Source organism: Dendrobates tinctorius, unplaced genomic scaffold (assembly GCF_039654945.1).
Source record: "Dendrobates tinctorius isolate UK_male_01 unplaced genomic scaffold, ASM3965494v1 ptg000070l, whole genome shotgun sequence".
NCBI classification, from domain to species: Eukaryota; Metazoa; Chordata; class Amphibia; order Anura; family Dendrobatidae; genus Dendrobates; species Dendrobates tinctorius.
In genome coordinates this window covers 8,787,709-8,802,393 of record NW_027361738.1, presented here as the reverse complement: position 1 = coordinate 8,802,393, position 14,685 = coordinate 8,787,709, and the positions used below count along the sequence as shown (strand labels likewise).

Sequence of the window (14,685 nt, the reverse complement as noted above, 5' to 3'; positions counted from 1 at the left end):
CAGATCACAGAGCATGCTCAGAGCATTCTATATAGAAGTCAATGAGTCAGTCTGTCTATTGTTGTCTTTGGTCCATGTGGCTGGTATGTATCTGTGATTGGTGTTAACAGAAGCTTACGATCTAGAGAAAGACACATTAGAAAGTGTGGTATGTGCGGTTAATATATGGTTTCATTGAGTAAAAAATAAAATCTAGATACAGTCCCTTAGGAAGCGATCCCATAGCACATGCTTCTAACGTTTGCCGTTTGTAGCTGTGTCTATTGTAGAGAAGCATATCCCATTTGCGGTGTAGCTCAGCCTGTAGTTTTAGTTGCTGTAATATTTTGGCCTTATAGGTTTGGAGATCTAGTTTTTGAGTAGGATTTCTCATGCCAGACCGGCAGCTTGGTTTATTGTAATTCTTTTTTTTTTTTTTCACTGGTATCGATGGAGTTATTTAAAAATAGCAGGGTTGCCAAAGAAAGGCGGTATGTGTTCATTTAGCTGGGAGATAGCCCGAGGGGAGCAGTAAATTACAGGAAGAAAGGCTACTGTTAGCTTGTACTGTAAGGCAAATGAATTGCATGGCTGGAAATACCTTGTAACTAGTATTACAGTCCTCTGCATGCCTTTTTTTTTTTTTTTTTTTCCTCTAATGTTAAAATGGAAAACCTGAAAAATGTTGCCCCATCTCAGCGAGGCTTGTTGATTCTAAACTATTACTTTGAAGGTATTCCTGAAAGTTACTCCTAGTCCAGAAAAACTGATCTTTTATTAAATGAACTGAGTAATTGTGGCCCTCTCTTCTTTGCCCGATTTCAGAAGATAATGTTTTTGTGCTTCAAGTCCTGGCTTTGTCCTTTTAAAGGGGATGTTCAAGTATTAAAAAGTTTATCAGCTATTCACAGAATAGGTGTCACAGGTTTACCGTGACAGAGAGTAGCCAGAAGATTGCAGCGTCTGATTTCTCCTACTCCTGCACTGTTCAGAAGCGCTTCACCTTCATATTAAACCGTGCAGGTTTCGTTTAGCAGTGCATGGGTTAATCTGCCCAGTTGAGAGCTCATGGACGCTTTCCTGCATTAAGGCTCTCAGCTGTTCACTGTTGACCACTCCCCTCTCCTATATACTCTGGGCTTTGGCAAGCACTCTTTGTCAGAGTAGCTTCATGCTGCATGGTTAGGGTTAGGAAACGCCTTAGCGCTGCTCCTTTCAGGCGCCTCGACGCTGCTGGAAAAAGCTGAGTGCAGTGCTCCACAGGGAATGAATGGAACAGCGGTTGAGCGTGTGCACTAGGGCTGTGGAGTCTGTGTCCATTTTGGTGGACTGACTCCTAAAATATATAATTTGGTCCAGTAGTTCAGTGCAGTGTGCGCTACAAATTTTTTCAGAAAAATTTAGAAACTTATGAAATTCCCTGTAAATGTCTGTTTTGTTTTTAATCTCTAAGGATCTTGGCTTTTAGTTGATGTGAATCTGGGCTGCGCTTTATGTCCATGCTTTATGTCCATGCTCAGTAGTGAGGCAGTGCCATGGAGTCAGTCAGGGAAATTGAGGAGTCGGAGGTTTGGCTTACCAACTGCACCGCCCTGGTCTGGCTTTGGTAAAAGTTACCCGTTCAGCCACTTGGTGCCATTCCCAGCAGTTAGACTTTTGATCCTGTGGAAGGGTGATCACTTGTTTTCACCTGACAACCACTTGCAGTATGTCTCTAGAAGAGAAATGCTGTATATTACTGCTGCATATGTTCCCTACAACATCCACATACTGGCGACTTGTAATGTTGTTACCTCCCTATCATTCATGTATTTAGACTTCCTTAATATATTTAGAAGCCATTAAAGCGATAAAACATTTATTCTTCATTTTGACTGGGTCATTCTTCTTCTGTAAGTCTGTGACAATTCATCACAAAAAACGTGACTCCAGTTTCCTGTTGTGGATTATCACTAGATCGGTGTCCTTGAATATCCCATTACCTATAGTACAAGACAGAAGAGTGACATTATTCAGTGGACATAAATGGTCTCTCTTCAAGGAAAATGCTGCAAGAAAATAGTGGATGAAATGGTATAATCTTTTGGTGCAAGAATCCTGAGTATTGGCTTCAGCTCCACACGGCCCTGCTAGCATTTTTTAGTATGCCCAGACTGTGATAGACAATATGGATGTAGCGTCATAGCTGTATTCTCCACCCTTTACCAAACTGCAGCTGTTTATGGGTTTCCTTGTTCAGGCTATGTGCACACGTAGTTTTAGGTCCTGCGGATTTGGAAAAATCCACAGGTAAATTCTCAGGTCAAAAGACCTGCGGATTAGCCTGTGGTTTAGTCCTGCGGTTTCACACACCTACAGTGGAGAAGGTGTGAACCGCGGCGGATTCCGCACAAAGAATTGACATGCTGCGGATTTGAACCCGCAGCAAATCCACGTGGAAAAATCCGCAGCATGTGCACTGCGTCTTTCAGTTTACCATTGAAAACAATGGTACTGTACAACGCACTTAAATCTGCTGCGGACCCGCAGAGCCTGAAACACCGCAGATCCGCAGCAGAATCCGCAACGTGTGCACATGGCCTCAATCTACCTTCAGGCGAACCTCCGATGTTCGAAGACTGTTGAGAACTGCAGCCAATTAGTGGCTACTGATCAGCTGCAGTGCTTACATGTCAGAAAAATGTCACGCAAACCCTAGGAGACTTTGCGCCGTTATTACTGGAACAGGGCCAGTGAGTGAGGCGAGTATCTGTTATTTTAATTTTGCACCAAACAATATAGTATTTAAGAAGAGGCTTTCTGAGTAGTGGGCAATCCCTTTTGAAGGGATAGTAATATGAATTCAATTTTCATTTTACGAATATGCAGCTATTTTTTATGTTTGACTTCTTCAATGAACCATTTTATCTTTGCGCTCTTTATTTCATCCCTTTCTTCCAATGCCCAATCCTTTTTTTTCTCCATCTATCTGGCATACTTTTTTTTTTTTTTTTTTAAATGGCATTGTTGTGGGGAGGTCCAGTGGTGGTAAATGAACAAAACAATGCAATTCTGACATTTCAGTTTATTTGTTTTATTTATGTATTTGTTTTTGCCTCTCCAAAGGTCTTGAGCCTGAAATTGTTTGATCACTTGTACCATATACTAAAATTCTTTTAGGCTGTGATATAGAGCATGAGCTCCTACACATAGCCCGCTATATACAGCATGAGGCCCCCCACTAAGCACCTATGTACAGTATGAATCCACACGCCTTGCCTCCCCATCTGTACAGTAGGAGACCCCCACACCTTGTCTCCCCCTATGGACAGTAGGAGACCCCCACACCTTGTCTCCCCCTATGGACAGTAGGAGGCCACACACACCTTGCCTCCCCCTATGTACAGTAGGAGGCGACACACACACCTTGCCTTCCCCCTATGTACAGTAGGAGGCGCGACACACACACACACACACACACACACACCTTGCCTTCCCCCTATGTACAGTAGGAGGCGACACACACACCTTGCCTTCCCCCCTATGTACAGTAGGAGGCGACACACACACACCTTGCCTTCCCCCTATGTACAGTAGGAGGCGACACACACACCTTGCCTTCCCCCTATGTACAGTAGGAGGCGACACACACACACCTTGCCTTCCCCCTATGTACAGTAGGAGGCGACACACACCTTGCCTTCCCCTATGTACAGTAGGAGGCGACACACATACCTTGCCTTCCCCCTATGTACAGTAGGAGGCGACACACACACCTTGCCTTCCCCCTATGTACAGTAGGAGGCGACACACACACCTTGCCTTCCCCCTATGTACAGTAGGAGGCGACACACACCTTGCCTTCCCCCTATGTACAGTTGGAGGCGACACACACCTTGCCTTTCCCCTATGTACAGTAGGAGGCGACACACACACCTTGCCTTTCCCCTATGTACAGTAGGAGGCGACACACACACACCTTGCCTTCCCCTATGTACAGTAGGAGGCGACACACACACTCACTCACACACACACACACACACACACCTTGCCTTCCCTCTATGTACAGTAGGAGGCGACACACACACCTTGCCTTCCCCCTATGTACAGTAGGAGGCGACACACACACACACCTTGCCTTCCCCCTATGTACAGTAGGAGGTGACACACACACACCTTGCCTTCCCCCTATGTACAGTAGGAGGCGACACACACACACACACCTTGCCTTCCCCCTATGTACAGTAGGAGGCGACACACACACCTTGCCTTCCCCCTATGTACAGTAGGAGGCGACACACACACACCTTGCCTTCCCTCTATGTACAGTAGGAGGGGACACACACACCTTGCCTTCCCCCTATGTACAGTAGGAGGCGACACACACCTTGCCTTCCCCCTATGTACAGTAGGAGGTGACACACACACCTTGCCTTCCCCCTATGTACAGTAGGAGGCGACACACACCTTGCCTTCCCCCTATGTACAGTAGGAGGCGACACACACTTTGCCTTTCCCCTATGTACAGTAGGAGGCGACACACACACCTTGCCTTTCCCCTATGTACAGTAGGAGGCGACACACACACACACCTTGCCTTCCCCCTATGTACAGTAGGAGGCGACACACACACACACACACACACACACACACACCTTGCCTTCCCCCTATGTACAGTAGGAGGCGACACACACACACACCTTGCCTTCCCCCTATGTACAGTAGGAGGTGACACACACACACCTTGCCTTCCCCCTATGTACAGTAGGAGGCGACACACACACACACACCTTGCCTTCCCCCTATGTACAGTAGGAGGCGACACACACACCTTGCCTTCCCCCTATGTACAGTAGGAGGCGACACACACACACCTTGCCTTCCCTCTATGTACAGTAGGAGGGGACACACACACCTTGCCTTCCCCCTATGTACAGTAGGAGGCGACACACACCTTGCCTTCCCCCTATGTACAGTAGGAGGTGACACACACACCTTGCCTTCCCCCTATGTACAGTAGGAGGCGACACACACCTTGCCTTCCCCCTATGTACAGTAGGAGGCGACACACACTTTGCCTTTCCCCTATGTACAGTAGGAGGCGACACACACACCTTGCCTTTCCCCTATGTACAGTAGGAGGCGACACACACACACACCTTGCCTTCCCCCTATGTACAGTAGGAGGCGACACACACACACACACACACACACACACACACCTTGCCTTCCCCCTATGTACAGTAGGAGGCGACACACACACACACCTTGCCTTCCCTCTATGTACAGTAGGAGGGGACACACACACCTTGCCTTCCCCCTATGTACAGTAGGAGGCGACATACACCTTGCCTTCCCCCTATGTACAGTAGGAGGCGACACACACACACCTTGCCTTCCCCCTATGCACAGTAGGAGGCGACACACACACCTTGCCTTCCCCCTATGTACAGTAGGAGGCGACACACACACCTTGCCTTCCCCCTATGTACAGTAGGAGGCGACACACACACCTTGCCTTCCCCCTATGTACAGTAGGAGGCGACACACACACACACCTTGCCTTCCCCTATGTACAGTAGGAGGCGACACACACACACCTTGCCTTCCCCCTATGTACAGTAGGAGGCGACACACACACACACACACCTTGTCTTCCCTCTATGTACAGTAGGAGGGGACACACACACCTTGCCTTCCCCCTATGTACAGTAGGAGGCGACACACACCTTGCCTTCCCCCTATGTACAGTAGGAGGCGACACACACACACACACCTTGTCTTCCCTCTATGTACAGTAGGAGGGGACACACACACCTTGCCTTCCCCCTATGTACAGTAGGAGGCGACACACACCTTGCCTTCCCCCTATGTACAGTAGGAGGCGACACACACACACACCTTGCCTTCCCCTATGTACAGTAGGAGGCGACACACACACCTTGCCTTCCCCCTATGTACAGTAGGAGGCGACACACACACACACCTTGTCTTCCCTCTATGTGCAGTAGGAGGGGACACACACACCTTGCCTTCCCCCTATGCACAGTAGGAGGCGACACACACACCTTGCCTTCCCCCTATGTACAGTAGGAGGCGACACACACCTTGCCTTCCCCCTATGTACAGTAGGAGGCGACACACACACTTTGCCTTTCCCCTATGTACAGTAGGAGGCGACACACACACACACCTTGCCTTTCCCCTATGTACAGTAGGAGGCGACACACACACACCTTGCCTTCCCCCTATGTACAGTAGGAGGCGACACACACACACACACACACACACACACACACACACACACACACACACACACACACACACACACACACCTTGCCTTCCCTCTATGTACAGTAGGAGGAGACACACACACCTTGCCTTCCCCCTATGTACAGTAGGAGGCGACACACACACACCTTGCCTTCCCCTATGTACAATAGGAGGCGACACACACACCTTGCCTTCCCCCTATGTACAGTAGGAGGCGACACACACACACCTTGCCTTCCCCCTATGTACAGTAGGAGGCGACACACACACCTTGCCTTCCCCCTATGTACAGTAGGAGGCGACACACACACCTTGCCTTCCCCCTATGTACAGTAGGAGGCGACACACACACACCTTGCCTTTCCCCTATGTACAGTAGGAGGCGACGCACACACACCTTGCCTTCCCCCTATGTACAGTAGGAGGCGACACACACACACACACACACACACACACACCTTGCCTTCCCTCTATGTACAGTAGGAGGAGACACACACACCTTGCCTTCCCCCTATGTACAGTAGGAGGCGACACACACACACCTTGCCTTCCCCTATGTACAGTAGGAGGCGACACACACACACACCTTGTCTTCCCTCTATGTACAGTAGGAGGGGACACACACCTTGCCTTCCCCCTATGTACAGTAGGAGGCGACACACACCTTGCCTTCCCCCTATGTACAGTAGGAGGCGACACACACCTTGCCTTCCCCCTATGTACAGTAGGAGGCGACACACACACACCTTGCCTTCCCCCTATGTACAGTAGGTGGCGACACACACACCTTGCCTTCCCCCTATGTACAGTAGGAGGCGACACACACACACCTTGCCTTCCCCCTATGTACAGTAGGAGGCGACACACACACACACACACACACACACACACCTTGTCTTCCCTCTATGTACAGTAGGAGGGGAGACACACACCTTGCCTTCCCCCTATGTACAGTAGGAGGCGACACACACACACCTTGCCTTCCCCCTATGTACAGTAGGAGGCGACACACACACACCTTGCCTTCCCCCTATGTACAGTAGGAGGCGACACACACACCTTGCCTTCCCCCTATGTACAGTAGGAGGCGACACACACACCTTGCCTCCTCTATAGAAACACATCCTACACAAAATAAAAAAAAAAAAAAAAGCACACACATACTCACCTTGCACCTGTTATGCTGTTGCTCTGCCCCGGTCGTTGCTGTGCGTGCTCTGATGCCACTCTGCACAGCAGTCACGATGTATTTATGTCATCGCGCCTGCTGTCTCAGTCGCACACACTGAATGGTAGAACAAAGAGCCATTGTTCCAGTAGCACACTGCATTTTATTTGTGGGTGAGGGGTAAAATGGACACCCGAACGCAAAACCACACACTTTTAATTTGTCTAAATCAGGGGTGGGCAATTAATTTTCCCAAGGGGCCACATGAGAAACTGGCACTGCTGTGGAGGGCCAAACCACTCGGCTTAACTTAAAGGGGCGGTCCGAAACCAAAGGTAATTTTCATATTAAATGTATATCTATTCAGTGTAATAATCTAATCTTGTTTTCGAATATATTTCAAAAATAATTCCCTAACGTGCCCTCTACATTCTGACTCCCTTTTTTTTTTAAACGTCCCATGACATTTTGTTTGAGATTCACCAGTGCATGCCGGGATACTCGAATTAGCCATCATCAAGGGGCAGAAGCTGAAATGAGGCGCCATCAGTGATGTCTGGTTTGGCGGCTCGGCTAGTCCTGCTCACCTGATAATGCATTGGTTGTAAATTATGATGCATACTCAGTATGAGCTCCCTGTGCTAGATTCCTTTGAAGCACAGTGACAGTGCGCTCTCTTTCTGGCTCTAAGGAGAAGAGATGACCCGACAGGGACCAGTCATGTCTCTGAAACAGATGACTCTTCTTTTCATGGTGGAGAAAGCAGCTGTGGCAGTGACTGCAGCCTCTGACCCCTGATGACGTCCCGTGTGAATACCCCAAAATGCACTGGGATTCTCAATCAAGATGTCATTGAAAGTTTAAAAAAAATAAATAAATAAAAACACAAGCAGACAGGAAGTTAGAGTAGAGAGGCAAAGGTAGAAATTTTTTAACTGAAATGTATTAGAAAAGTGAATAGATTATGGATTTAAATTTAGTATGAAAGTCACCTTTGGTTTCGGATCACCCTTTAATTCTGCATAATATTGATTTCATCACTTTAAAAAAAAGCAGTTGCTTATGTGATGAAGTTTACATGAGCGTATAAAAAAAAATCATGATTTTCATCCAAAAAAAAAGATTTTCCATGTGTATTGTCATCTGTATGGCATCCATTTTTAGACATCAGAAATTATTAAAATTTAAAATAAGAAATCCAGTGTCCTGTGTTAGTAATGGAAATGTATTCGTAAAAATCGGATCCAGTTTTTTTTTATTTTTGCACATCCATAGACTTAACAGGCAGAACATTGGAAAAAAGTTATTCTCCCACCTCTATTCCACATCACATATGGGGCAGGAGGTGACAGGCCGGAGGTGGGAATCCTTACTGCAGTGTATGGAGAGGATGTGATAAGTAACAGATCACAGGGGGAGCACTATTGGGGGACATTAACCCTTACCTCTCCTGCACAGGACATACAAGCTGGGAGGTAAGGGTTAACCCTCACATACAGAGGTGAGGAGGAAGCAGAGTTTATGGTGGGGGCAGCAGAGCAGTTTGGGGAGCACACAGAATATCCCAGCTGCAGGCTGCATGTAGTGGAGGTGAGGGGGCACTTCACTGCTGGACCCCACATTCAGTAGGAATATTCAGCCCCAGTTTTTATCTCCTATCAGCTGCTAGGAAGATCAAGGGAGATTTAGTGGCTACTGATAAGCTGCAGCCCCTCAACTTTCGTTCCACAGTGTGAAAAGCAATGCAGGTGCTCTGACCTACTCAGCACAGAAGACACTGGATGGTATCTGGACTCCTCTTAGAAGCTACTTGCCCATTATCTGCAGCAGATGGATGTTGTAATCCCTGCTTCCCTCCTCCTGTCCTGACCGCTCTGCCTCCTGCACAGGTTTCACCAGCTCTGCAAGCCAGGAACTGAGCAGCCCGGCATCCACCAATGAGAAGACGGGGGCGGGGCTACAATTACTTCTGGGAAAGATCAGACTCATAAACCAGTCCCTCTCCGGCCCTCTGGCTGTGAGTGTCAGCGGGTCGCACAGAAACTGTCAGGGGGCCGGATGTTGCCCGCGGGCCGCAGTTTGCCCAGGCCTGGTCTAAATGGTTAAACTACAGCAATGGGGCTAGCTTAGGTGACTGCTTTTAGGGTAGATGCTGCCTTTTCAGCATTCCCCACCCCACCACTGCAATATTGGTACAAGAAATCACTGGTTCAAAACATGAATTATTTAAGTTTAATCCCCGCTCTCCCCTTTTCCCAGAACCTAAATAATATCTAAAATGAAAAAAGTTATTTGGTATTCCACATGCATAAGCAACCTGTGAGAATCATGTGGGAATAGTGGATGAGGGCAGGTATATCTCGCCCAGATTCCTTTCCTATGTGGCCTAGTCTGGTCAGTATCGCACCTGCTTGCTAATGAATAATGGGAGGTGGATATAAAAGGATGCCAGGTGGTTGTGTGAGTGTCTCATCCTGGGAACACAGAGAGCCTGTCTGTGTGAGAGACACACGTGAGTGAAAGCAGTGCCCACTGCAACTGTGGTTTGGCTGGACGGGAGAAGCCCGCCAGTTGGTAGTTAGGTTGTCCATTGTTTAGTTAGTGCTGGACAGGCAAGGATTTGTTTTATGTTTTATTTCCTTTTGCATTGCTTTCACCATTAATAAACCTGACCCAGGGTCAGTTACACCCGAATCCCAGCTCTGCGCCTGAGTTTCATGCTGACCGCACGTGACCTTTGACCCCAGCAAAGGCGATCCCGGAGTGTTTTATCACAAACCATACTAATAAAATATCACAATATTTGTCCCATTATGGTATATGCCGAAGTGAAAGAAAAAGTCAGAATCAGTGTTTTTGGTCACTTTGTCTACCAAAAAATGGAACAAAAAGACATGAAAAAATATGGACCCCCCCCCCCCCAATGTGCTTAAAAAAAATATATCTGTAACTTGTACCAGAAAAAAAAAAGCAACAAGTCTTCATACAATACTTAAACCAAAAAGAAGTATTCACTGAAAATTAAATAGAGGAAACTTTCATTGCTAAATATTAAAACATGATTACACAACAATAAAGAAAATAAAAATAATCACACAAGACATAATTATACAAGAAATGAAGATGTTAAAAAATGAAATATAAAACAGTATGTGAGAGGGCAGGATATGGCCCCCGGATTTGCAAGAAATAAAACAATAGTAACAATCAGTCATGGGGGCTGCTGTGCAACATTAATATTAAAGATACATTAATTCGTAATATAAAGTTCATCATGCTGTAATTAATAATTAATACTAATAATTAATTATTATTGTAAATACTAATGACCAATGTAAGAAATGTATCTTTGTAAAAGAATATTAAGTAATATGGCAAGAAAGGTAACTGCATACAATTTATAAATGTATATTATGCAATAACTTCAATTGCATGAACAGCAATCACCAGTACTTTGCTTATACAATACTTGACCAAAAAGTGTAAACGTTGTAGCTATTGGAAGGTGCTAAAGAAAGCTTGAAAGCATAGAAGGAACTCAGTTGCCCATAGGCCAAGTGACCTACCTTTCTCCGACTGACGCACCCCAAGTTTAAGCAGCAGAAAATAGGAAAACATTTATGGTAATACTTATCTTGCAGTGTGAAGTGGAGGGGTCGTTATCACTAATTTTAATGCACTAGGGTAGCATAGTAGTGTAATAGATCTATTGTTAGTGTTTCTCTGCAATGTGTTTTATACACACGCGCAGCTCTGCCGCGTATGCACATGGGGACACGCGCAGCTCTGCCGCGTATGCACATGGGGACACGCGCAGCTCTGCCGCGTATGCACATGGGGACACGCGCAGCTCTGCCGCGTATGCACATGGGGACACGCGCAGCTCTGCCGCGTATGCACATGGGGACACGCGCAGCTCTGCCGCGTATGCACATGGGGACACGCGCAGCTCTGCCGCGTATGCTCATGGGGACACGCGCACCTCTGCCGCGTATGCTCATGGGGACACGCGCACCTCTGCCGCGTATGCACATGGGGACACGCGCACCTCTGCCGTGTATGCACATATGTGGACGTATACAATATATCTTCATCAGTATATTGAGATACATACCTGAATAGTATGCCATAAATGCAGCCTTTTCTGGCCATTGTAAGCAGAACTGTTAAATATTTGGCTTCATTTGTTATTTATCATACAGCTAATCCAAATAAAAGTAGCAGAACCTGTGGCTATCATTGAGTAAAACTTTTATCCGACATTTCTGACTCTGGATAATTTGCACTCTACTTCCAAGTGTTGAGGGTCAGACTATTGAAAGCTGCTTAGTATGTAATTAAAAGATTTGGTTTTGTGCAAAATCATTGTAAAATTCCTGAAATATCTGCAGTTTAACTCTGCATTCTCTGTGGGCTGATCCTCAGAAATGTTCACAGAGAGAAACTTTTGCTGGAAGTATTGATGACACTATAATGTCCATCTTATCAATGTTAATTTGGGGTACATATGGCATCTAGCACATGTGGAGGGACCTCCGCTACTGAGCTACCTCCTCATGTTATCATCAGCTCTGCAGTCTGTTAATTTTTTAACTTTACACTAGCTGAAGAGCCCGAAGCTGCCCGGGCATAGTAACTAACTACGGTTAGTTATAACAAATTAAAATGAAATATATATATTCACTATAATATCCCACATCGTCCCGTCAGCCAGAGCCACCAGACTACTACCACTAATATCCCACAACATCCCATCAGCCACCGGACTACTACCCCTAATATCCCACATCATCCCATCAGCCTGGGGTCAGAACCAGAGCACTGAATGGAACGGTCCTAACTTCCATACCGGGAGTCCCTTTAAGAGAGGCCATTTGTCAGAACCAGAGTGCTGAGTGGATTTTCCCTGACTTCCATACCAATGATCCCTTTAATAGAAGCCTGAGGTGAGAATCAGAGCGCTGAGGGATTTACCCTAACTTCCATACCGGAGATCCCTTTAAGAGGGGCCTGGGGTCAGAACCACAGCGCTGAGTGGAACGGTCCTAATTCCATACCAGGCCTGGGTCAAAACCAAAGCGCTGGATGGATTTGCCCTAACTTCCATGCCAGTGATCCCTTTAATAGAAGCCTGAGGTCAGAATCAGAGCGCTGAGGGATTTGCCCTAACTTCAATAACGGAGATCCCTTTAAGAGGGAAGATGTGCCTATGGGATGGAGGATGTGTGATGGGTATATGGGCAGGAAGGGGGTGATTTATTTCTGTCATGTGCTCTCTGCTCCTTTCTCGGGGCAGACAATGGCTGGGAGCTTATCTTTCCGGGGATGCTAGATTTCTCCCACCATGTCAGCGTCTCCTGAGGTGTTTTCGAGTGTGGAAAACTGTTGCTCATAGCAACCAATCACAGCTCAGCTTCTTTTAAACAGCTCTGGTGAAATGAAAGATGCTTCGTGATTGGTTGGTGATACACACACACACACACACACACACATTCAGTTTTTTATTTTTATATATATATATATATATGTGTATGTATGTGTGTGTGTGTGTGTGTATATATGTGTGTGTGTGTATATATGTATGTATATATATATATAGTCTGAGAAACAGATCAGTTTGGATGGACATCCGTTAACGGGTCCATTTTTAAGCAGTGCACATGCCCAGAGCACTGGAGACACATCTAGTAAAAACAGATTCATTATAAACTGAACAAAAGGGAATGCAAAACGGAAACTAAAGGATGGAATTGTTTTTACTTTTTTTTGTTTTTTTGTTTAAATGGATTTCTGACAAACCGATAACAACTGGACATATGAACAGAGGCTTACTGATCCACATGACAATTGCAGCTCTGGTAGGACACTTGTCTTTTACTACCAGTGCTATTTCAGCTGGGACTTGATAGGTTTTAGACTACTAAAGAGTTATAGCTTAGCTATAATTGCATTTTATTGGATTGTGCATATATCTGTGTATGTAATTTCCTTTTTTGTTGTTTTTTTATTTTTAGGTTGGCTGGAGCACTGCACGAGACTATTATACTTTCTTGTGGTCACCATTGCCTGAAAATTATGTTCCGGATTCAACTCGTAACTGTGTGCTGACTTTTCAAGGTAAGTCTGCAACAAACGACTTGACTGCTTACGTCTTTAATGGCACAAGGTTAATGCCTATTCTTGAGGGCACTGTCTGCCTATTAATTGCTTCCTAGCACTTTTTGGTGGGTGTGACTTCTATGGTTTAACTTCGAGCTGTTCTGTAATGAAGCCCTAAATGGTCACTGCCCTTTCAGGCTTGATCTCATTTGATAAATAATGGGATAAATACACAATCTGCAAATCACTGTATGTAAAATCTGACTTCGTAGGCACAGCAGTTAGGGCTCGCTCAGACTGAAGTATAGTCAATGTATGACCCGGACTAGTGCTATCTGAAATGTTTTGTCTGATAGCACACGCTCCAATGTTACACGAGAGAGCAGGGCCGACTACCGTATATTTTTTTCATGCCGAGTCGGCATAAGAAAAAAAAAATCGCTGCATACTGCAACTGGCACTGTATATTGGTCTGCACGCACCCACACAAGTCTATGGGTGCGTGCAAAACGTTGGACTGCACGGGCGCATTTGTGACTGCAATGCAAAGTGATAATAAAAGTGTTAGTCTTGGACATGTTAATGTCCAAGGCAGAGGTACGGAAAACCTGCTCCGAATGTTGTGTTTGAAACAGACTGCAGGATAGTAGTTTGTGCAGTCTGTTCCATTCCAGACCCAGGTTTTCCATGTGGCTGTAAGCCTGTCACTCACCTCCTCCCCGGCGCCTGGCACGCTCACCTCCCCGGCTCTGGTCCGCTCTGCTGCCGCTGTCCCGACCGCCGCTGTCTCTGCTACCTCTGCCCGGGTTTCTCCATCTGCCGATGCCGCGGCTCCACCGCTTGCGACGCCTTCGGTCCCCGCCGCCTCCCGTGCCTCCACGCCGTCTGGGCCTCTCCGGCGCGTCCGCTCCTCTCGCTCCACCCCCTCTGCTGGCACCTGTTAATCATCCTTCCTGCGGCCGGCTCCAATACTTGCCCAAAATTAGATAAAAAAGCAAAAATGAAGGCAGCACTCCATAATCTTCAAATTGAAAACATGATGAGGGTTATTCAGACCCACATGTCTGGGCGATGTTTCGGCTCGCACGGAGTCTTTCTCAAGCTTGAGACAGATTTTCAATAATGTTCAGATCCAGACTGTTTCCTTGCCAGGAAAGCAGGGCTGTGGAGTCGGTAAGCCACAGTTG

The 14,685-nt window shown here is 46.5% G+C and overlaps 1 protein-coding gene across 4 annotated transcripts in view; it reads left to right on the top strand.

Moving 5' to 3' along the window:
- Positions 1–14,685, top strand: part of TAX1BP1 (Tax1 binding protein 1) — a 188,044-nt gene that overhangs the window by 20,771 nt on the left and 152,588 nt on the right. For all 4 annotated transcript variants that reach the window (XM_073581360.1, XM_073581358.1, XM_073581361.1 and 1 more), the window contains exon 3: positions 13,414–13,516. In XM_073581360.1, coding sequence (XP_073437461.1) covers positions 13,414–13,516 — 103 coding nt within the window. The remainder of the gene's footprint in view (positions 1–13,413; positions 13,517–14,685) is intronic.